Source organism: Genypterus blacodes, unplaced genomic scaffold (assembly GCF_046128005.1).
Source record: "Genypterus blacodes isolate CSIRO-AG114 ecotype Tasmania unplaced genomic scaffold, CSIRO-AGI_Gbla_v1 ptg000029l_1, whole genome shotgun sequence".
In the NCBI taxonomy this organism is placed as follows: domain Eukaryota; kingdom Metazoa; phylum Chordata; class Actinopteri; order Ophidiiformes; family Ophidiidae; genus Genypterus; species Genypterus blacodes.
This window is the reverse complement of record NW_027466842.1, coordinates 4,142,419-4,166,854: the sequence shown is the minus strand read 5'-3', so window position 1 is coordinate 4,166,854 and position 24,436 is coordinate 4,142,419. Positions and strand designations below refer to the sequence as shown.

General features: G+C 45.4%; 2 protein-coding genes across 2 annotated transcripts; one reads left to right on the top strand and one right to left on the bottom strand.

The window, feature by feature from the left end:
- The first annotated feature begins 1,373 nt into the window (after positions 1-1,373).
- Positions 1,374-2,866, top strand: cebpd (CCAAT enhancer binding protein delta). The gene has a single exon (XM_076144454.1). The coding sequence runs from the start codon at positions 1,605-1,607 to the stop codon at positions 2,538-2,540; it is 936 nt and encodes a 311-aa protein (XP_076000569.1). The 5' UTR covers positions 1,374-1,604; the 3' UTR covers positions 2,541-2,866.
- A 66-nt stretch (positions 2,867-2,932) lies between these two features.
- spidr (scaffold protein involved in DNA repair) lies at positions 2,933-24,257 on the bottom strand. Its single transcript, XM_076144452.1, has 20 exons — positions 24,082-24,257; positions 23,659-23,817; positions 23,502-23,565; positions 23,102-23,308; positions 22,566-22,705; positions 19,221-19,456; positions 18,826-18,923; positions 17,108-17,300; positions 14,045-14,249; positions 13,120-13,355; positions 9,333-9,491; positions 7,494-7,581; positions 7,056-7,196; positions 6,874-6,933; positions 6,181-6,379; positions 5,898-6,074; positions 4,739-4,832; positions 4,536-4,650; positions 4,038-4,094; positions 2,933-3,511 (listed from the first exon to the last, which is right to left on the bottom strand). The coding sequence occupies exons 1-20, from the start codon at positions 24,094-24,096 to the stop codon at positions 3,392-3,394; spliced, it is 2,763 nt and encodes a 920-aa protein (XP_076000567.1). The 5' UTR covers positions 24,097-24,257; the 3' UTR covers positions 2,933-3,391.
- Between the last annotated feature and the right edge of the window lie 179 nt (positions 24,258-24,436).

Here is a 24,436-nt window from a genome sequence, read left to right as displayed (position 1 = left end):
AAAACATAAATGAATATATGTTTCTGTGTTGAATGACAAATACTTTCTGCATTTCGTACGTGCCGCCTCACAATCGGCGACACCCCTGCTTCGGTTTGGTTTGCGCCAAACGGAGGGTGAAATTATCTTGCAGGTACACTTATTGACCACGTGGGGGCGTTAAAATCATTAATAGGAGGTTTGTGTGGACTGGAAAAATACAGAGCACCACGTGTGGGGAAAACAGGGAGCGTTTCCCAGAACTGTCAACATGTGGGTCATGTAAAAGTACTTCAACGTTTTATGTTTACTGAGTGAAATCACCCTTTCCCATCATTGTCGTAACACGACATTACTTGTCAGCTGTAATTCAATAATTAGTTTGAAATGAGTTTATATTGAGGATGGAGTGTGCTCATTATGTAGTTATATTATTCAGTGGAGTGAGAGAGACCGGTGAGCAAATATTAACGTGTAGCAAATGATAATGATGTTCATAATGGAGGATGCTGTGATGAATAGGTTGTCAAATGGCAACGGATACACACCACATGGAATCTACTTCATTATATTGTTATAGTTACCCACATGATTTGTTGGCATGTTTTATATCAGTCAGATTATCATTTAAGTGCAAACTAATGACTACAAATCCATGCCAAGATGTGTCAGCTAACTGCCTCCTTTCATTGACAGTAATTGGGATTTCTCATAATGAATATACAATATACTGTTTATTATAGTTAGACAGAGCCATTCATTTCTGTAATTTATGTGAAATACCACACCTTAGACAAATGTTGCATTATTAATTTGAAAGTCTGGATCTGGGGTTCAGAAAATCTAAAATGCTTTAATGCAATATCGAATTACTTCATCAGTTATGACCTAGATATTATGAAGTCATGTGGTAAATATGTAATATAGGAAATAGAAGTACTTTTAGGTTAGTTTGGTCTTTTTTTCCCCCTTCCGTTTCCGTTCGTTCATTTGAAATCAGATATTTTAATCTCATTTTGGACCCGTTTACTGAGATTTCTAGCAATCCAAGTGCATATCTTACTACTATCTGTACTACCACTCGTACTACAAGTGAGATTTGCTGGATTTTTCCTCTCATACATATTCTCCGCATGTTATTTGTTCATTGGATCGTAAAAACTCGAGGACAGATGTTTAGTTGCGGAGTGAACAGATGAAGGAGCGTCCCAAAACTTCCAGGGTCTATGTAAACAACAGCTTTTAGTCGTAGTAAAAGTGGGTGGCAGGAGGGACACGCCCACAAATGTGAAGTTAACGGGTCCTACGTCACTCGTCCCGACTTTACTGGCTCGTGAGAGGGGGAGGTAAAGGTCTGACGTCACCGAGGGAACGATACAAAAACACTCCGCGAAACTTCAGATCCCCAGACAAGTGAACAGTCAAGGTGCGAAGTTTTGAAACTACTTGTAATGACCTGTCAGTTAACACGCAGGGGATCAGAAATCTCGCAGCCTGCTACAGAAGACTTAATTACCGAGCGAATCCACGGCGGGTCGTGTTGCGTGGAGAGCTGTCACACCCGCGGGTTTACCTATTAACACCTGCTTTCTCTTTCTGAACCACGTGGACGCCAGCCAGAGTTCATGTGTGACATATACAGCCTGGACTCACACTGCGTGTCCCCACAATGCAACATGAGTTGGGCGATGGAGCCTGCTAACTTCTACGAGAGCAACAAGCTGAGCGGGGGCCCGCAGCAGGGGGTCTGCAGCAAGCCGGGCAGGAGCGACGGTGCATGCGAGGACGGCACCATGGCGGAGCTGAGCGCCGCCCCGGCTATGTACGACGACGAGAGCGCCATCGATTTCAGCCAGTATATCGAGTCCATGACGGCCGTTCCGAACCTGGAGCTGTGCAACGACGAGCTCTTCCTCGACCTGTTCAACACTGTGAAGCAAGAGAAGGTGGACTACTACGGCATGCCCACCGCCATGCTCCCCGGCGGGATGCAGCTGTCAGTCGGCTCAGTCTACGCGCCCGGTGCGCAGAGAGAGTTTGACAGGAGAGCGGAGATCGGGTTGAATAAGTCATTCAGCGCCCCCATCAAGCAGGAGTCCGACTGGAGTGACAGCGACATGTCCTCGTCCCTGCCGTCCCAGATCCAGACCTGCGCCCAGACCTCGGTCAGCCTGACCACGGGCCAGCCGACTCCCCCTACAACCCCGGAGCCCCGCTCCTCCTCCTCCTCCTCCTCCTCAGCGTCCCCCTCTTCCTCCAGCTCGGTGAAATCGTCCCCGCGGAAGATCGGGAGAGAGAAAGGGAAAAAGTCCGTGGACAGGTACAGCATGGAGTACCGTCAACGGAGGGAGAGGAATAACATCGCGGTGAGGAAGAGCAGGGACAAAGCCAAGCGGCGCAACGTAGACATGCAGCAGAAGATGCTGGAGCTGGGCGCGGAGAATGACAGACTACACAAAACCATCGAGCAGCTGACCAGGGAGCTCGGCGGGCTGCGGGAGTTCTTTAAGCAGATGCCCAGCTCCTCCTTTGCGGGCTCCACGAGTTCAGAGAACCGGTGACAAGACTCTCATGTCCCAACACGAACTGAGCATTTGCAGACATACCTCAAGAGACATTTCGTTTTTACCATCTGTAACAGATGTATTATAAGCTTTACCATAATGGCACTGGAAATATTTGATGTCGCTGCCATACTTTTTTTGTGGATTTTTTTGTATATTAAATTATTTTACCACTGCATTTACATGATGTTATACCTTCTATGGTACATGTTTTATAATTCCAAACTTTGTATAAGAGCCAGAGCATGATCTTTTATATAGTTTGTATGAAACTTTGGAATATTTGTCTATGGAATCTGTAATAAAAGTGCTGTAAAGATGGAGTTCTGAGTCTTTGGATACTTTTTTTTTTGGCCTCACAAAAAGTTGAAGGAACAAATATGATCTGGAGTTGAACCTAGTTTGTCTGCACATGAAATTTGATCACATGGAAGAATGCTGCAGGACTTCACTATATGATTTATTGACAGAATCAGCAGCACCACACAATCTTAAACACAGAGGTAGATGATTTGGAAAGAGGCTTTTTACCACAAAAAAAACAATGTTTGTCCAGCCAACAGGCAAATTCTAGAGTGGCCTCACAGTTGATGAACCACATGGGCTGGTTTGACAGCCTGCACTCCACTGCTTTACCCTTGGGCTGCGAACCCTGGGTCCACTGTATCGCATATCATTAACACAAACAAGACCTTGTCTTTCCTGCAGCACAGCCTCAAGCTGTCAGGAGGCCTTCGGCGGGGGAGAGGAGGCTAACCGGCTCAGACCAAGGCCTCATGTGCAGATCCTTGGAGCCAGCCGAAAAGCCTGAGGATTGATTGTCATTAGTGTCTCGCTCTGACCTGACCTCACAGGCTGATTTCTTCCAGGCCCATCCAGAGGGCAGGTTTCCTGGTGACGACTCGGACGCAAACCGTGAGGGGTCCCACTTCCTTCCCCAGGACACACTCCATGTCGTAACCTGGGAACTAAAACAAGACACACATCAGACACACACACACACACCTGGCACACTGCAATCACATTACTGCACAATTAATGCACTACTAACTATTTGGTATCGTGTTATGCTGACAACTCTGTCTGGCCTGGTTTACTCCTTATTTGTTCTTACAAGAATTTTGGCAGAGAAGACTTTGACCTTAGCTTGACCTGGGCTCATTATGCATTCAATTATCCAAATCACAAACTAATTCTCGTTGCAACTGCATTCATTACCGTTATCATCCCTGGTGCAAAGAAGCTGTATTGAAAATGACTAATTCAAAACTTATCAAGGGTGCTGGATTATAACGTCAGCACTTTGGAAGACAATTCTCTGATGTGCCAGCATGACTCAGCAATTTGTTCAGTACAACACAGTCTTTATCTGTGGATCTGACGTGAACAGATGACGGCGATTGTAGGGACTATTGACAGGAAATCGGTGCACACTGCTATTCAGCGAGAGGCTAGTGCAGGACAGTGTTATGTAAGACGTTAATGTGAACCTACCTCATTACCCGGGGATGAGGTCGCGTTCAGGAGGGAAACGATCGTGCTTTGCTCCAGCTGAGACCAGAAAGTTGTCAAGCTGTTAATTTCATTTGTACTTATCGCCGTATTCTTGTAACATATACAACATTACAATTACATTACATTCACGTACTGATACTGATAATTTCATCCGCTTATTTCCCTGATAACAATGTGACTTTTGTACCGTTTTACTCATCATTCACTAATCTCCAAAATACTGAATCCATCTTATTGCTCTTCTCCCTCCCCATCAGAGGTCCATGGTCATTACACTTGACCTTCAAGGACACCTCAACAGGACAGATGCGTGCTGTGACCTTTGACCTTTGACCCCTGCTTCCTCTATAAGCCGCCCCGTCCTCTTCTTCTTTTACAACAACGCACTTCTGATATTCAAAGTTTCATGTTTTATCACAACAGGTATCCGTAGTATCGATAGTTATAACTTCATAACGCAAACAAGTTCTTCCTCACCTTAACCTTCATCGTGCAGTCCCTTAACGAGGAGCAGCTCAGGAAGACGTCCAGTTGAAACTTCATGGCCGGCGTGTCCACCGTCGCCTTACATGACACGCAGCGGAAGGTTTGACTGCGGTGAGACAGTAAAACAAGAGTCATGCCAGTAATTTGCCACGATAAGTAAGATTAAAGTCTTTAGATTAGTCTGCGCAACTTACAGTCTTTCCTCTAACATCTCTAAGTCGTCGCTTCCACAGAGACTGCAGGTGGGCCAGGAATAAGCTGTGTTCTCATCCACGCCAACTATCACCCCTGAAGGCAGCACAGGCACATTAGGGGGAAATTCACGCACAACAAATCTATATTGATTTAGTTTGTCCTATAACTTAAATCACATTTAGGAGAATTTCTGAGACACAGTACAAGTACAAGATTAGATAAATGATCTTACACGTGATGTGCATCGCTTTCAAAAATGTGCGTATGCTTGTGAGTGATAAAAAAACATCCCCTTCATTTTGAACTGAGATAGCGCCGATAAATACAGCTGAGAAGTCCTCCCTACCCAAAAAAACACTGCATCTCTCTTGACAACCGCAGAAACGGCCCCACAAACGTAAACACAGACCCTCAATAAGATACCAACTTTTAACAACTGATAAAACGTTCTTGTGCGTTCTGATCTCGGCCTCTTTCCTCTCCGGTACTTTTCTAGAAGACGAAACTTGCTTATGAGTGAGAAAGATAAATGTGTGTTTTGTTTTTTTCCCCCAGCCACCTGACCAAACATGTATGGCCAGAGGGGCCAGAACCAGAGTGTGTTCACAGTACGATCTTTGCCCTTAAACTGTGACATGAAGCAGGCAGGTGCAGATTATTATCTGAAGTTCTTCTTTGACTCGCATTTGCATAATTGCAAAGGAATCAGTGAAAGACGGAAACACCTCCCTGAAAGTAACAGATACAGGTGCAAATGAGCTCATTTAGATGGCGGCAAACAGGATTTACTGCATGGAGCGGCTGAAAGATGCAGTTCTATCTGATGCTACCATTTAAATAAAGAAAATACTGAAGGAAAGACAATAACAGTAGAAATGATGCAATCAATAAAGTACTTCCACTAACAAATAAGGAGAATTTAGTGTGTTGAGTGAAGTGTTTGGACTTTATAAAGGTCCAAACAATGACAGTTTGAGGACACCAAATGAACAACAGCAATGCCTCAAAGTCACATCAAAGCCTCTCGATGAGCAGGAAGAAACATATAAAACACAAGTGGTTTTCCTTTCCTGCGACGAAAACACATTAGACATGCTCATCACGTCAGATGTTGCAGTCACGCGAAAACCACAGGATTAGTTGGATGTGCAGACTGACCGGTGAGACTGCAGAGGGAGTTGGGTGTGACTTCCTCACTCAGGGGATCCAGTATCACAGGTTGGGGCTCGGTCAGCGTGTGTGACTGTGACTCTGGCCTGGCTGTGCATTCACCTCTGACCTCAGGTTCAACTGAGCTCATCTGAAGCACCGACTGCTCGGCACACAGGAGAACACCTGCAGTTTCAAACAGACTTTCTTTATTTATAAGCTGGTTAGAATAAGTCCTATAATGTGAAACTACTTCTGAGAAAATGGAATGAACACAACATAGTAGTACTACCATGTTCTTTGATGGCATCTCTGAATGACATGCAACAGGCAGTGGGGGACTTCAGTGCGCTGACGACAGAGGAAGTCAGCACACAGGAAGCGCTCACACACACGGCCACCGTACGCCTGCATGGCCTCTCGGCTTCTTCCTCCTGAAGACTGGGGTCTGTCAACACCAACCAAACCTCACCTTGGCCTACATTGCAACTCTGAAACCAGCGCAAGCAGAGAGCAGAAAGTGCAGACGGAGACGGAAAAATGATTTCTGAGATTTAGTTAGTGGCATTTATTCATCTAAGGCCGTGACGAGATCATCTCCTCGACAAATAAGAGGACACAGATTTGCCTGGAGTGGCCTGATGTCGGTGCAATGTGAGAGCGTGGCAAAGTCCAGCTCTTGTTCTGAGCTGCTATCTCTGTTTGGTCAAAGTGTAAAGGTTTGGCCAATCAATGGTCAAGAATGCCTGGGCCTCACACACACAAACCGACACACACCCACACACGCGCACACACACAGATATGGATCGTGGTCTCTGCGTCAGAGCTGATCTGATCTAGAATGGTGGTTAGGCGTGAGCTCTACAAGACACGCTGTGACTCTGTCTCACATCCACCAAGGACAAAAATGAAAGTATGAACACTTAAGAGAAGCATTTGAGTTAAAGGAGTTTTAAAAAAAAATGCTTCAATAGCACAGAAATACCTGCGATCTCTTGTAAACAACAGTGGCAACGAAGCTGCAACGAAAGCTTTTGATCTTGCTCTGAAAAAGAACAAATGTTTTAACATTATCAACCGTTTGAAGATTATTTACCGTGACCTCAAGACATTTTTGCCGAAATTCTCAGTGTGGGCGTGTGTGTGTTTGTGTGTGAAACCGTTCACCTGCAGTATATCCCGTAAGGTTTGTTCTGTGGGGGGAAGGTAGAGGGGAGATACTGCCCCGCCCTCCACCAGCTCCACACAGCCCTCCTGGCCGGACAGCAGGTAGCAGAAACTGGGAGCCGGTCTCTGCGGCCTGCTCACCTGAAACAGAAAGCGTTGTACGGTGAATCACTATTCTCAAGAAGGTACGGGCTTTAAATGGCCAACCACGCACCAAAACACACACACACAAACTTCTTCACAATTGTCATCAGATCCTACACCCGTGCTCCAGATCTGTGGAGCCGCCACAGATGGAAACAATGTTCTCAAAGTCAAATTGACGTAGTTAGATTCCAATTAGACATGTGAATTTGTTCAAAGCTTTTGTTTGGTGTTTGGTTGTTTTGGCCTCGGAAGAAATGTACGATTTTATTCGGGATAAACGTGGGAACGTACGCTGGGTGAGCCGGGGGAGAGTCCGTGCTCTTTCGGGGGCATGGCGGGGGGCCACACGCTGTCTATCAAGCCGAAAAGCCTGGTGCACCTGAGTGTGAGGCGAGAGAGAGAGAGAGAGAGAGAGAGAGAGAGAGAGAGAGACACTAAGTAGCGATAAAGAGATACCATACCAAGGAATCAAGAGGCTTTGGTGGGAAGAGTCGCTTACACTTCCACGGAATCAAGAATATGCTCAGCCAGCTTTTTTTTTTTCTAAATGTCAGAGAGAGAGCAACAAGCTGGGGCTGGCAGAGCACATACAGTACATACAATCAGTTGTTTACAGGGAGGCGGTGAAATGGCAAAGGGTGGGTAGTAAGTTCACACCCTACATAAATCAGGGATGTGATTGCGCTGCAGAAATAACAAGGTACAGAAAAGCAATTACAAGCGCCGTCACGTTTCCCTTCTCTCAACACGATCTTAATCTCGCCGCTTAAACACAGAAACTGAGTCAGATCGCAGAAACTGGCTTTTAGCGCCGCACCGTGACGCGTCAACCTCTCAAATCTTTGTCTCCTCTCCTATGAAGTGCCTGTTGAGTTAAAGGCGGCCAGTCAGTGTTTCGTATTCATCACCGAGCGTCTGTCAATGTCAGCCAGTGGTTAATAACCTGTTTGTCAACCTTTAATCACAGGGCTTCTTTGTTGGGAACTGGTTCTGCAGCCCATTCAGGTCCAGTGAGGCCTGCATAAAGATGAGTAACAACACACTACCCGGGACACATTCAACTCACTGTGACTACAGATTCTCAAGATTGTATTCTTGTCAACTTGGCCAACGTGGCCTCGGCTTTGAAGGCGAGCTGAGAGAGTTCGTACTCTTGACAGACGCACGTTAAGCTGTGGATAAACCCTCGACATGCTCTGCACTTTACTCACTAAACGGCAAAGATTCGGGGATCAGTGATTCATTTGTTACGTGTCGGTGCAGACTGCTCACCTTGGTGCCTGGGAACAGAAGTTTCTTTTTTTCTAAAACGTCTTGAAAGGCTGATATTGTCGGTTTATTGACTATTACAGGATGCTGAGAAATAAAAACCTTTGCTGCTTCTGAGAAACAGTGGGGGGGAAAATAAAATGCCCGATTTATTCCAGCTAAACCCACATGTTTTTCTACTTGACCACTAAGATGGCCCACGTGTGGGGCTCTGAAGATGGACCATCCATCACAGTCTGCACATAGACGACCCCCAGAGACATTATATGCTGTGGTGGTATTGAAAAATACCAAGGATGTAAACATACCCCGGCCCGTCTCTCAATCTTCCCATGTCAGTTCTTCTAACTGCTTCTAATCTGGGATCCTGACTATGGACGCTCACATGGGAGCGTGTACCTCCGTGTCACGTTACATGTCAACACAGACGCGGCCGGTAACATAACAGCGTCACTGCGCTCACCTGATCTGAAAATTTGACATTCTTATTCTATTGTACCAAAACAGATAAAGGGAGTTAACTGATTTCTAAGAGTTGGAGCCATTAGATACTAAACGTCCACATGAGTTTGAGTGTTTACATAGGGTCAAAGCCTGGAGAGTTTAAGGCCTTTAGGCCGGTTTAACCAGCGCGTCATATCAGCAGTTGGCTATCACAGGCATTTGCCCGCGGCTGTTGTCTCAGATGGCTGAGGAACCAGATAAGATGACTTCTCGTATAGCAGAAATCCATATCACAAATATAGCACACCGTGATAATCAGCAAAGGTCCCAGGTTGAAGTTTACCCAGTCTAGCTGTGGATTGCAGACCAGGTGGAAAGCAAGCGGGTGGTAGTGTGTGTGTGTGGGGGGGGTCTCACCTTTCCCGAGTGACCCGCTGGACCACTTTAATGCCTTTCAAAGTGCAGGCCTTCCCCTGCCACGTCTGGCAGTACTGGCGTAGCCGGTCCTCGCATGCCAAAAGGTGGAGCTGGACCACGCTGAACATGCCGTAACCATCCTGCACCAGCACACACAGCCTGAGAAAACACACACACACCAGACATAAACAGAAAGAAAACACACTGATTTCCTCCACTGATTCATACATAATCATTTGTTTTCATTTTGTATGGAGCATTTGTAGCTGAAAAACACAGTAGAGACTCAACAGAAGAGGCTCCTCATCTACTGCTCCCTGCGGAGATGCTACAATGTCTCCAAAAGGCTTAGGTGTGACATTTTGACGTGTTAATGCCCGGTGGCTGCGGTGACGAGCTGCTGCTGACAGTGAGGACCTTTGGCCTACAAAGTTGCGAGTCAGTGAACCGCTTTAGAGCTCCGGGTTGAGCGAAGGAGGCAGGAGCTGCTGTAGCTGCTGCAGTATCTCACTCAAGTCAAGCCCAGACACAGCCCAGTACCAGCCCAGAGAGTAAACACTAGAGTTCATATCCCCCTAGTTAAATGAGCAACAGCCAGGGAAGAACGGGAGAAAGATGAGAAAACAGGGCAGAGGGCGGAGGGCTTGTCGGCGTGCCTGCGAGAGTTTTTGGGGCTGTTTTTCGACCACCTGATTGAGGCTATAACGGGCCTGTGTTGGTAAACAAGGGCTCTGTCTGGGTTTATTTTGAGAGACCTGGAAATAGACACCAAAATAACATTCTTGTCCTGACTTTTGGTGAGGTAGGCCGACGTTTTTCACCACGACTATTCCCAGTTGTGTGCTTAATTCACGCTTCCAAATCAGGCGCGTTGTAGCGTTTCGGTTAAAGAGCGTGAAATGTCAAAATCAAGTCGTTTTTTCCGCAAACTGCCTGCTTTTTATGGAGCTGCACGGAGCAGGATAACAAGGTAAGGTAAGGTAAGGAGAGGAGATAAGGTAAAGAGCTTCAGTCCAAGCAAAGTCTACAGCCAAGTGAACAGGCCCCATTATACAACTATGTTATCTCTCGCAGCGAGGCCGTAATGACACGACGGCCATAACGTCAAGACGGACGAGAGACGCCTCCGGGAGGGTGGGGGGGTGGAATTCTAGGAGGACAAACTAAAATCTTTGAAAACACAGGAGGCCGTTATCACCAATGTTCAAAAGAGATTCCCCCCCCCCAATCAACCAGTAAGTGATGAACTCTGGAATCGCTTAGCAGTTGTTTACTAAATTGATTGACGGGTGATTTAATGTACCGCAGGTCGCAGCCAAAGGTAAACGTATTCAAAAACGGGCAAGGCGACACATGAAATGCTGATGTATCCGTCAAACAAACACGTAGATTCTAACGTTTAAGACTCTGGCCTCTTATAAATGGATCCTGGGAGCGACGTTGTGTTGAATCGTTACTTGGCCTTTTTTCTTTAACTGTCAAAACAAGCTCTTATTCACACAACTGTCACTGACTCCAGTCGAGTCTGGTGTACACTTTCACTTTGAGACGAGCGTGTTGGAACTTGAAAAGAGACTTTGCATGAAATCTGATGGGATGCATGACGGGGAGGGAAGAAAACGGGTGAGACGACTCATGGTGGTACCGGCTCGCCTGCGCAAAAACAACCGCCTCCCTTATTCACTCGCTCCTTTCAGCCGTTTTCACAGCCCCACTTCCTCAAATGCCGACCCTCTCTCCCTCTCTCCCTCTCTCCCTCTCTCTCTCTCTCTCTCTCTCTCTCTCTCTCTCTCTCTCTCTCTCTCTCTCTCTCTCTCTCTCTCTCTCTCTCTCTCTCTCTCTCTCCCCAAAGGCCTCTGCCATTGGCCAGTCGGAGGATGTCAGGAATTTGTTATTGTGAGCGATCACGGAATTCTCAGCAACCCAAAGTTTCTTCCAGGAAGTCCGATCCACTGAGCCTTTGCAAACACACGCGCACATGCTCCTTCTTGCACACATCCACACATACACACACGCTGTGAAAAGCATGCGCACATGCACAACTTTTGGCAACACACTAAGTAAGAGTCCCACACTTGAAGAATACAAGCAGAGAGGCCTCATTGGTTCTAGGCGTATAGGCGGGATTCCTTCCTTTGCGTTGTCCACCAATCAGTGGCGGGAGAGTGATAAACATGGTTGTAACAGGATCCCCGCGGCACATTGTGTTCCATCTACACCCGTGAAAAAACAAGGGCCGGCCTCTCTCCTCTCTCCCTGCAAACAGTTAATCTTCTTGTTTGTCCTTCTCCGAGTTTACGGGAACTTCACATCATCTTCAGGCATAAATATCACACTGGCCTCTCTCCTCTGTGTATGTTAACGGAGGGGTTGAACAACAAAAGGATCAAATGAGCGTGTGTTGACCGACAAGAGTGAGTCAGAGACGCTGGGGACACAAACTCGAGTGGGGACAAACTGTCCTTGCAGTTGTACAGAAAAGTGGGTCAGCAGAAAAGTAAACTTTCATTTACACAGGGCAGGCAGGCAAGCGGAACAGCTCCATCAAAAGGAGAAGTTGTTGTTTCTGTCGTACATCCGGCCATGAACTGCATGGACAGCATAAAAAAAAAACAAGGGAAAAGGGCAACTGCACAATAGTGTCCCCTAATGAGACTTAAGATGTTTTTGTTTTGAAGTGGAGCTGTGACAATAGACAGGATCGGCCAGATATTCTGAGCTCCAGCCCTCGTGATCGCCCTCTAACCTCTGCCCCGCCTCCATCCGCCCAACCTGCTCAATCTTGTTGAAGGGAAGGGAAGGGAAGGGAGGGGAGGGAGGGAAGTGTGGGCAAGGGTGTTTCCGGTCAGGAGGGGGGTGGCAGTGTTTGTTTACCAGCGGCAGAAGCAGCATGGCAAGAACAAGTGTCAAGTTACAACCAACTGCTCCCTCGGGCAGGTTGTCAGCTGACTTGGACTCTCCTCCTCCTTTCCCCTTTAAAGAGCCCCCACCCCACCCCACACAGAGAGACCAAGACTTTTCTTTTATTACTCAGCAGAGGACCAAAAACATCTAGGGCAGGCACGGCCAAGTAACTAAAGGTCAGACTTGCTGGCTCGTCCTCCGATAGAACATTTGCAGATTCATTAACCCACAGCAAGATGACTCAAGGTAACTTAACTTCAATGACACAGGAAGCTTCTAACAGCTATGACTGTGTTAAATGTGACCCCAATAAAACACAATCACACCATTGGAATAGTTTTGCGATATTACATGGACAGGATTGAATTGAAGGTGTGTGCTCCTGACACTCTCACATCCGCTTGGAGTTAAATTGAGAGGGTTAACGCGAAACAATCCCGCAAACGGTGCCACCCGGTTGACCGTGAGTGGGCACCGGTTCAACTTCGGCCTCCCTCAGGACTCACAGGATTCTGAAAACATCATGCTGCGCTTTCCTGAGAATTGGCCCGGATCGCTCAGGGAGGCTGGATTCAATTAGAAATGTTTGTGTCCTTTGTCAAGCAAAGCCATATGGCCAGAGACAGTCCGGGCGCTTTGTGGGGCCTGCTGCTCTGGGAACAATAGCTCGACAATGAGACACACTGTGCCACCAAGGAGACTCATGCGAGGCCCAAGACCGAGGAAACCAGCATGCAATTTCTACCCAAAGAATTAAGATTGTGGTGCGGGGGAGATACACAGCAGATTAAACGTGATTCGGTTTTTCCACCCGCTTTTGGCTTGGCGGTGACAGAACAAGAGGCCTCGCCAGGATTCTAACTGTTGTGCGTTCGAACAGTACCTGGTTTTGTCTTTTTGTGCGGGAGGAGCCCAGGAAGACCTGGGGGGCGCCCGGAGCATGGGGGAAGCGGAGCGGTCTGGCGCGGGGACGGAGTAAACTCTCTGGACCGTCACCTCCACGTTGTGACCCACGCTGCCGGCCTGGCCCAGGCCCTCGATGGCCTCCAGGAGCGAGTGGCAGCGTCTGTTCGTGACACCCGAGGGTCCAGGGCTACACAGCGGATGGGGACCGGCACGCTGAAGAGGGGGGGGAGCGGGAAAATGAGCTTGTAGTGTGTGAACAGAGGAACCACACATAAACTACAGTATGTTTACATTCTAGTTCAACTTGAGAAACCCATAATTGCGTCTAGGAGTGTGGTATGTCAATATCCTAACTCGATTAGAATAACCAGGTTAAGATCAGATGCTATGACCTATGAAAACATGTTAAAGATGAGTGAGACCCTAAGGCACAGAAACACCTTTATCCTCTTTACTTCTGGCTTATACACCCACAGTGTTACATACATAAACAATAGCACAGTAGCGAGCAGTGCTTAAAATGCTCTTGTATTAAAATTTGCTTTAAGAAGGAGATGGTGAATGATGACATCGTGTTTTTAGCATAGCTCAAAAATATGCAGTTAGTAAAATAATTAATTAATTCATATACAAACACGTGAGCAAGTTCATTTTAGTAGAACTATAAACACCTGGACTCTGCACAGCTGGCACAACTGCTGCTAATGTTTATGCGTAAACTTGGTGTCACAGTTACCAGCGTATACCAGCGTATATGCGTCTTGTGGAATGATGTCATAATGTCAAAGTTATCAGGTCTGTGTGTGTTGCCTGTTGGCCAGTGTGCCTAAAGTGTGTGTTTCCAGATACATTTTCAACAGGCGTCATGATGTGACTTGCGCCATTGTAGACGTTGTACACACCTGTTGGACCTTCTCCTCCTCTGCGGCCTCGTTCACCTCCAGCAGTCCAAACGTCTTAACCAGGGGGTACGGCGCACACCTCTCCACTGGCAGCACGGCTCGTGGAATGGATGCGTCGCCTCGCGTGGACGCAGAGTGGACTTTCTGGCTGAAGTGTGTGTTCAGAATAATTGCACAGCTGAAGCCCTCTATGGAAAGACTTTGCCTGTGAAGAAACACGGAAATCGGTTTCTAATTCAGAATGCTGCATGTTGCGTTCCATACATTCATTCACTCATCGACTCATTGCGGATTTAAACATTTTCAATGTCGATGGAAGATTATGAACAGCTGGTGTTGTAATGGCGTTGATGTAACATTGGCAAAAACTCCTGTTTCACACTGAATTCAATGTGTTGTTGCTCAAACTTAGAGGGGGCTGGCAGACCCCTAAAGACCATTTGAATGTCACACACACAGATAAGGCGACACCTCCACACGTCTGCTCGCAATGCGACGCCAAGCGCAGAGAGAGAGATCAAAACATCCTCCTGCCTAAGGGAGAAAACACGCAACTCTCACAGATAAAAAAAGACGCATTTTACAAGCACTTGAGATTCTTACAAGCCTACGCATCAACAAGGCTCAGTGGAAAAAGAAACGCTTTCCGAACGTGAGCTCATCGCTCATCTGTGGAAAAATGACACCCATCACCATTAAACTGTAAAGATGACGATGAGGAGAAACACGCAGGAAATGTTGAAAGAATCTAGGAAAAATCTAAAATCAGAAGTAATACACTTTTGTCCAGTCATCACGAGCAATTCTGTTTATCAAAAAAAAGAAAAAAACAGCTGGACAATTACATGTGTCATTCGTGCCACTTCTCAGTTATGACCACATTTCTTCCTCATGTGACACAGACACTAATGTGATGGTCTATCACTGACTCAGAGCCAAATCCCGTCAGTAACCGAAGCTCCTGTTCGTGTCACCGCCTGTCGCCGGAGTTTCCAGAGTAATTAAACGCACAAATTAGACGGTTAAAAAAAACGACAATTGATTTGGACCAACAATAAAAAAAACTGAATAGAAAAGGCTCACTTCTAGGATGAAATTCAAAAGTTTCAGAAATTATTTGTGGTTCTGTTTATGGATGCTGGTCATCATCTATAGGTTTGATAGGATAACGCAAACATCTGTACGATATAATGCAGCATGAAAACACAAACTAGGACCTCTGAAGTAGCATTGAAGCTGAAAAAACACAAAGTTGACAACTTAACAAAATGAAAAATACAAGCATTGATGGTAAATATCGCTGGATTGTATTAAATCCGTGCAGATGTTCAAGTCCAAATTTTAATGTTCAGTTCATTAACTGATTAGCTGATAAACTGATCGATGATACTTTTAAATCTATTTCTTTGTCATTTTTAGACATTTTGGTTATTTATTTGGAACAAAAGTCTTTAGTTACACTTTCACAAATTCAGAGATTTTGTTCCTTCCCTCCATTTCCAATTAGTAAAGGAATAGCAGAGACAGTTATGTATTTCTGAAGGATATGATTCACCAACAAGTGAATAAATATTGAAAACCATAACACGCCCCAGGCCTTTTGTTCGCCTACAATGACAGGAAGCACCAAGTTTGATTCCTGGAGCAATATTTATCATCACATAATCTAAGGCCAGCCCAGTCATCGGTAAAACCCATAGCAGAGCAGGACGTCCTGTGCGGAGAAAAACAGGTACACTGGTGTACCGGAAGTGTGTGACCCCATTGTGAACAGGTGAGTGGGCAGCAGTCATCATCAGACAGGTAGCTGTGTTAAGGAGCGGCCCGTCTGCTGGCGTCACAGCTGGTAAGTGAACAATCCCTGCAGGTATTTCCGCTCAGGCCCCGGCCCACGAGCAAACAAGGAGTGGGAGGTGGGAGGAGCCGACCCACACACTGTAGGAATTATGTGGGAGGCGACTTGTCAGGTGTCACACAGGAAGGACATAAGAGGAATTTTACCACGCACTTTGGGCGCTCAGAATTCCGGATTTTTCCACTCGAGCTTTTCCCGCTGCTGCACATGCTGGATGAATGAATGAATGAATCTGCAGGACATCAAACTTGTCATCTGCTCTTGTTATGACTTAGGGGACCATTTTATTGCCCTATAATGCTGATTAAAGTCAAACCTAAACCAAATGGGGTACATGCTTAAAATCTATATGAGGGATTTATGGATGCTAAAAGGATTTAGACATCCCTGCTCAGATGAAAACTGGAAGAGAATCCGACAAGAAAAAGAGCTGCTCAAGCACAAAGGCTGCGATACTCTGAAACTCGCCATATGTTTTCAATCTCCCTCCTCTGGCTCCGTCCACGCTCTGCTCCCAAATGCTCCAGAAAATAATCCTACTGTGTTTTTCCCCGGCTTGCTGGAAATGACCTAACTACTGCCAGGAAGAGGAATGCGAAGCATTCCCAGAGGCAGTTTGTGACGTCAGAGCGCCGAGGAGGCCCCTGTGCTTCCGCCAGCTTGGATATTCCAGAGCTCACACGGCCCCAAACTCCCAACAGCTGGAAGCGACTGCTGCCTTGCTCCAGCTCCAAAATATTCCCAAACACACACACGCGGCCCCCCCACCTCTCCGCTCTGGATGCACAGGGCTGTACTGCACATCTGGGATTTTGCTGCTTAGTATGAGACCACCAACTGGAGATGTTGAGGACAGTAGATTCAAAAAGCTGAATATTGTGTGATCGGATTATGCCTAAAAACCACTGAAACAAAATAAGCTTTCAACTTATATTCATCTGTACTGTATATACAGCCAGGATGCAACTCAGCAATAATTGTGAGGTTTTGTCACACTGTTATCAGTTGTGTAATTGCACAAAGAGGGGAGTGTAAGTGTAATTTCGGGTTGTGATTTCATTTCAAGGCACGGCCCAAATGTGTCGCACAAGTATTAGACGCTGTGTTAATGTCAGACTCTGTTACTGCCACAAAGCAGCATATAACCAATATAAAAACCATTTGTGCATCCAGGGTCAGAGTACATGCTTCACACACATCCTTCTCACCATGGGGGGTATATGTGGACGATGTCTCCTGGGGCGGGAATCAGCTGGGCTGCAGTCTCCCTGTTAAACAGCACCAGCAGGCGGGGCCGGGGGCCTGAGGCGTCGGGCCCGTGCTGCTCGCAGTGTGCCAGTTGCATGCTGCACTCCTCCAGAACTTCCAGCACTTCCAAGACCAGCACACCAGGCCTGTCCACTGCAGAGGAGAGCAACAACACAGATGTTGAGCCAGAGTGCGTGCATGCAGAGTGTACTTACACCCACACATCTCTCTCTCTCTTTCTCTCCCTCTCGACGTAATTCAATGATAGCATCATAGCCATTTGCACTTCATAAAAACAATGTAATGCTAATGTTTGGATTATAACTATGGCGCCGACTCTGCTTTTGTACACAACGATAAAATTGACAGTAATGAATCACATGAGAAAATCAAGACGATGCCTCAAAGCACAGAACACACAACTTCCCTGAGCGCACATTTGCGTCAAGCTAATTGCGATGAATCATGTATGAGAACTTAAGGTTCTGTCAGCAGAGCTCTGTGTTACCTGGCCAGAGGGGAAATTCTAATACGCTAAGAGTAAATGGTATCAAAAGGATCTTGAGAGAACAGTAACGTTCAGACATGCATTTGTCCAAACATGCATGTGAAGAGATTAATTGCAGCTCAGCACATCCAAGTCCCAGATAACAAAATTGTAGAGTAATCAGAGGCAGGAGGCCAAACCTGAGGCAGGACAGGAGTTCTGCTCTAGACCTATAATGAGCTGATCTATCGCAGTTAGAGCACTGTGAGCGTCAAAAACTCAAGGCCACAATCTGTGCGCGTGTACTACTGTGTAAACAAAAACATTACGAAGATAAAACATGACGGCATCATTTAGCGAGATAATAACGCTGTTACTGTTAGCTTTGTGCCAGGCAGCCATTAAGTACTGTCGACTCTAAACAAAAAGCAAAAAAAATTTGGGCTGATCGCCAGCAGAAATGTCTGAGTGTGCAGAAAATAATCAATTGACATTCATCTAAAAAAATAAAGAGTCGTGATATGAGCGATTTGACTTTGACGTCGGTTTGAGAACTCTACAACCCCAGAAGTTTTAAACGACTCCCGAGACTTAAAGACATTATGTCAGTCCACAAAAATCTACAAGGCAGGAGCACAGAGTTCTTAGTAAAAAGCGAGCATGTATTCATTCAACACTTTCAGAGAACCACAAATATTGATTATATAATGAAAATGACACAGTCTTTCACTTTAAAACCGGCGTTAAAACTCTACTGTCCATTTACTGAACAAATCATTGATTGGACCACAAATTTTACGTTGGATCACGTGGGCGCTTGTTTCCACTATCAACTGTCACATTTAAGCCGCTGGTTGTGTCTTATTATGAAGAGACACTGAAGAGAGAACAGTGGTTTGGTATACCACGGAAAGGAAAAACAAGAACTGAGCATGCAGCTTCCTGTCACCTACATTTTTGCCCTGAGGTTCACAGTTCACTGCCATAGTGATCGACGCAAACGCCAGAACATCAATGTGCCCTTAACCTTGCTATCATATACATCTGAATCACGCCCGCCGACTTATTGGCTTCATCCCACTCGTCGTGTGTGTGGGTGTGTGTCTGTGAAATCAAAGTGCGGCGGCAAGTCACGGGAGCACATGTGCCACATCCTGAGGTGCGCGTGGGGCATCGCTGTCTTTCAATCACCTGTTGTTGATGTGTCAGAGTTGGACTGGTGCCTCCAGAAGCTAATAGCTGACCTCTGCCTGCACTGCAGTCGATTCAGCCTCTCTGCCAGGCCGCCACTGTGACACACACACACACAAATACACAAACACGGTAAGAGAAGTCAATGAGTACATTTCAGAGATAAAACTATCATGTGCACATAACAAGGCCATGTTTCAGATGGAGGGGGGCTAGTGACTGACACTGACATTTAGCACCCACATCGTGACACCAGGTGTCCCTTTCATCAACAGTTCTGCCATGGAAATGTACCCCACGGTGTTCTGACTGTTGTTTACCGTCTGATGTTGTTACTTTAGTTAGTACTTTGCTAGTATGAAGCAACGACAACAACAAGCGACAAAGTTTCAAACCTTTGGAACTTCCTTCGCTTCTTGGCAGAGTCCTCGGGGGTCTTGGCCTGCTTCTGCTGCCGTTTCCGTGGCGTGTGCAGCATCGCCTGTGCCGACCTGACCCAGTCACTTACTGACCTCTTGCTGCCCTCACCAGTTTGTGCGGAGAAGCTCTCAGAGTCCAGTCTGCTCGAGGTCATTGCACCACCGACACTCCCTCCGTCAGACACATAGCCAGAGATCTCCAGCTGTGTCACCTGGGCACAGATTAAGAATTCATTGATAAATAAAATCATTTAGCAATTTGACATTTTCCCATTTTTTGGACATTGTTATGATTTACTTCAGGTTTAAATAAACTGTTTATACTCAGTGGGGGTTTCATTTCTTTCATTTACTACTAATGATCTTGTTTATTATTCTATGCTACTTAAATTGGAGTTTTGGAGATTGTGTGTACGTGCCTGTGTACGTGCCTGTGTGTGTGTGTGTGTGTGTACATCCCCAAACTTGCCAAAAACAGTATTAAAAGGCTATGACATTTACATATTTTTCATTCCATTTACATCAAATTTGAGTTAGTTCTTTTTAAATTTGCTACCAAATTATAGCAGTAGGAGACATGAAGGGAACCACCCTTCTTTGCCATGTGGCAGCTCCCTCTCAGGCTGGCCTTGGTGGTAACCGTTAACAAAGGTCAGGGGTCAAGAGAATGAGCGAGTTGGCATCTCCCTTCCCTGACCTGTGTTAGCCCACTATCAGCTCTACACAGCCAGGGGAGGGAGAGCTTTCAGGCACTTTGCTCTAATTATAAGAAATCAATTAACCGTACGCGTTCTCACGTACTGGTAATTATCGAGATAAAATGACCAAAGAAAAACTAATATGCAACAGTATCTTCTTTACTTCTGTATCAGAGTGCACCTCAGGGCATCAGCTCGCATGGAAAAATCCACGCAAAAAAACTACATGGTCCCGTCATGTGCAGACAAGACCGGCATACCAGTCTCTGTCAGCCAACGTGCTCTCTTATTTGAATCAACTTGACCCTGCTAGGCGACGTGCCAGCAGACGTCACACTCTAACCAGCTCCAGAGAAAGGAACACTATGTTCCTGGCTGCGACTCAAAAATGTTTTCAGCGAGCGCTGAAAGCATTGTAAGCGCACGGCCCGGAGCTCTCCGCCCGTGCAGGCTTGGGCCGCTACTACGTTTTCCTGCACAAACAGTAGTAAAACTGCATTTACGGCCCGGAGATGTTGGCACGGCCCCCACGGTTCTAGCGAGGCCCCCAGATAGTGGGAGGTTACCGACCCCGTTGGCTGCCGACAGAGGGGGGGACAAGGATCCAGCTTCATCCGGGAAGTGTCCGTCCTCTTAGGTCTTGAATTACATTGTCACGCTCACAGCTCCGCCTATCCACTTTCCGCGCTAGTACAATAATAAAGAGGTCTGGCAGCCATACATCCAGTGAGTCAGCCTTGCATTTGTTTCAGCTTTATTTGGGAGTCGTAAAACTTGGGATCGGAATCTTCCCTTCTGCATCCTGTTGGAGCCAGTTTGATTTAGCTTTGGCAGCATGAGATAGGGAGGAGAAGTTTCAGATTAGATTACTACATTCTGCTGTCTTTATTCAACCTAAATCAATGTAGGATGAAAAATGTGCCACAAAACAAATACATATCTAAATATGACATATACAAACAAATGTACCCAACGGTGACAGTGCACCAGATTGTGCAGTCGGACCGCCTTAACAGTTATAGCACGCATGCAATTTATGAGCGTCTCTTTCTAGGAGGCCTCTGACCACAAGTTTTCTTTTTCAATGACCTCACACTGCTGATAGCAGCAAATTAAACTGTGACAAAAGGAAGTAGCTGGGTCTGTGAGAGTGATGGTAATCTGTCTTCATGCTTCCTCTCTCAACATATAGCTGGTAAACGCAAAGCTCCATCGTAATATGCCGCTTAGTTGAGTTCATCCTGATTTATAATGTAATAAAAAGCTGCACTGGGCTTCAATTTGTTTAGGCAATACCGCCACTGTAATACTCTTTAGTTTCGTTATTCTATACTCATCTAATAATTGCAGCTCGATTACATAATGTCTTGAATTAGAGCCATGTGTGGTCTTGAATATGAGCGGGTTTATTACCACTCCTTTCACATTCTCTCCATGCCAGCCCTGCCTTCAACAAACACAGCTCCTGGGTGACTTCTGAACAGGAAACAGTAAAATCACACCCTGTACTATACAGATAAATGTGCAGCACCCACAAAGAGCACACATGCAAACATAGTAAAACATCAGCGGACATGTAATCAGTCAACTGCCACTTGATTGCCTATTAACCGATCCAACTATTACTGACACAGGATAAACTGGTTTCGCATTGACTCTATTTGTTTTGGTGAACACAAACAACCACCATTTTCATATAGTTGTAACAATAGAATGCCTATCCATTCAAATGCAAACAATCGCTAGTGCATCAGTATCTGTTTTGGATGGCTGATTTCATCCTCCACATTTGAATTTGCTTCCTTGACATGTGACCTTAAGTTGGGAACATGACCTGTATCTAGAAAAGTGCACTATGTGCTGAGTTTAGCCTGTCGGGCCTTTTCAGGTCATCGGAGCATTACTGCAATAAACTCCATCTAGTGGAATGATTGTTGAACATGCAATAAAATGTAAACGACACCCACCCAGTGATAAGAGAAAAACAGAAACATCTTTACAACCTTCTGCAATTCTGATAAAATAACCAACTGAACAATAATTAACTTTCAGAAAGCCCATGTTAGTATTTTGTCCATCCTGTAATACATAAACTAGAGGGACAGACTATTAGAAACACCCCTGATACAGATGTGTTTTCTGGTGATTCGGCTTATAACAAAAACAACCGTGACATTAAAACTATGAGAAGTGCTCCCACACCAGAATTCCTATGCTTAATACATACTGTGAATTTTGGAAAATGGGAAACACTAAATTGTTCATCCCACGCATTTTTCTAAGATTAGATTTTCATTGATGGTGCTCCAGTTGTGTATTATGATGGATGTTTACAGTTCGATTCATCAATGAACACTCTGCTTTGCACATTTAACAAAGCAGGTTGTGACTGTCAACAAAAAGCTGAACAACATGATTAAACAGTGTTAATCATTAACTGCGCCTCAGCTAGATATAGCAAAAAAAGGTGCACAGCTCCACCTAGTGTCCAGAAATCCATATAACACACTGAGAAAACAACATTGTATTGTTTATGATGAAGAAAATGCATAATTTTGGACAGCTCATGTTGCACATATACAACAGGATATGGCGGCATATAAATCTCTTATTAGTCACTTACGGGTGAAGTTTCAACACGCGGGTCTTCAGGCTTTCCGTCACACAGTTCAGAATCACAATCGGAAATGTGCTTCCCGCTGTCGTCTTCCCTTTTCCCAGAATCCTCCAGGTCACTGTCCGTGTCTATGACAGGAAAGTCCTCTGAAATAAATAACAGATATATACATATGTTTTTTAATTGGTTCGTTCCTGTAGACTCACAGCAATGTGACACATAAAACCTAAAATTTAACTGTTGAACCTTTAATTCAATTGATTATTCATTAGTGAAATCAATAAATAAACAATAACTAAATGAATACACATTTGAGACATGCTTGTTGTGAACAGGCTACACAAAGGTTACATAATGCCACTGTAATCTGACTGATTTGTGATGTGTGGTGTTATCTGCTCATTCTGCTGAACACTGTGATAAAGGCAGTGCTTGTTTACTGTACGGGGGGCCAAAACCAAAGGTTCTTATATATCACAAATCCACCTTTAGTCACAGGAGCGACCACTGAGTCACTGACTGGCTGACAGATATCCATATACCTTTATCAGTGCTGAGCATACGTAACGCTCTGCTGTAAGACTGAATGGGGGCTGTGAGCCTTCCTGGTCTACAAGCCTGGAGTTGATGATGTAAACGACGTGTCTGCTTCTGGGTCTCATCGGTCTCATCATCAGCCTGCTCACTGTCGCTGGAGCTCCACGCGATGTGCACCGGCTCCTCATCAAGGCCAACAGCAACTTTCTGTCCTGAACGAACATAATAACATCATCAAAATATGGAGTTACAGCTCAACAATTCGTTAACATTTACATTAGGTTGGCACGACTAAACACTAAACAGTCATTGACACACACAACTTACTGTTACATTAAACAGTGTATCACATTAAACCCCCTCAACATAATAGCTAAATATATCTAATGTACTCCAACTGATTACCTATAGCAGAAGGCCGAGCCAACTTTCTCACTGCAGACAATCTCCTTCCTGATGACTTTAGATTCTGCAACAATAAGGAGATTGGACGATTATCATTATTATTGTTTAAGTTAACAAATATCGTTGCTCATTTCATAATAGAAGAAGATGTTCGAACCTTAAGCACCGGAGTGTCCATGAAACTCTCCCCACATCTCTGCCAGCATCTGGAGGAGGACGCGGATGGACGTGGAGGCTCATGTGCTTCTGTTTTCACACGGGGTTTCACATCATCCGGAAAGAAAACACACTTTATATCCTTGGAGTATTTTTTCCGCTGAAGAAACGTGAACAAAAAGGCAAAGGTTCGAGGTTAATGTCACCAGCTTCAACTGCACGAGTCTACTACTTCATGAGAATGTTGTTTATAACGATATATAATGGTTTTTGAGGGGGTAATAATGGAAATATAGCAAAGAATGTGCATAGGGTACAGTGTACAGTACATTTAATCCGCGTTAATTAAGTAAGTGGTAAGTTTTATGTCTCAATGATTGAGCCTGAACACAGGAGCTAGCAAGTTAGCCAACAGGCTTCTTACCTTTCTACAAGACATGGCGACAAAATAAAGAATGCCACAGCTTTAGTTAATGTGCGTGTTTACATGTCGTTATCTATTACAGTTAACCTTATCGTTGCATCTTTGAACAGTTAGTGTTAAGCAGTCAGAGTTTGCTACACCATTAGTTTTCAAACTATGTGGAGAAGAAGCGAATAACGGCGCATGCGCATCAGTTGTCGCTGGAGCGTGGTGAAGAGGGGTGCGCTTCTTTTCTCTTCCAGAGCACACCGGCTGCTGCCGAGTGGGCGTGGCGCTCCATTGAAACAATATAGTCTGTCTGACTTGTCATGTATAACGCCAAATATAATGTTAGCGTATATACCTGAGAATTATA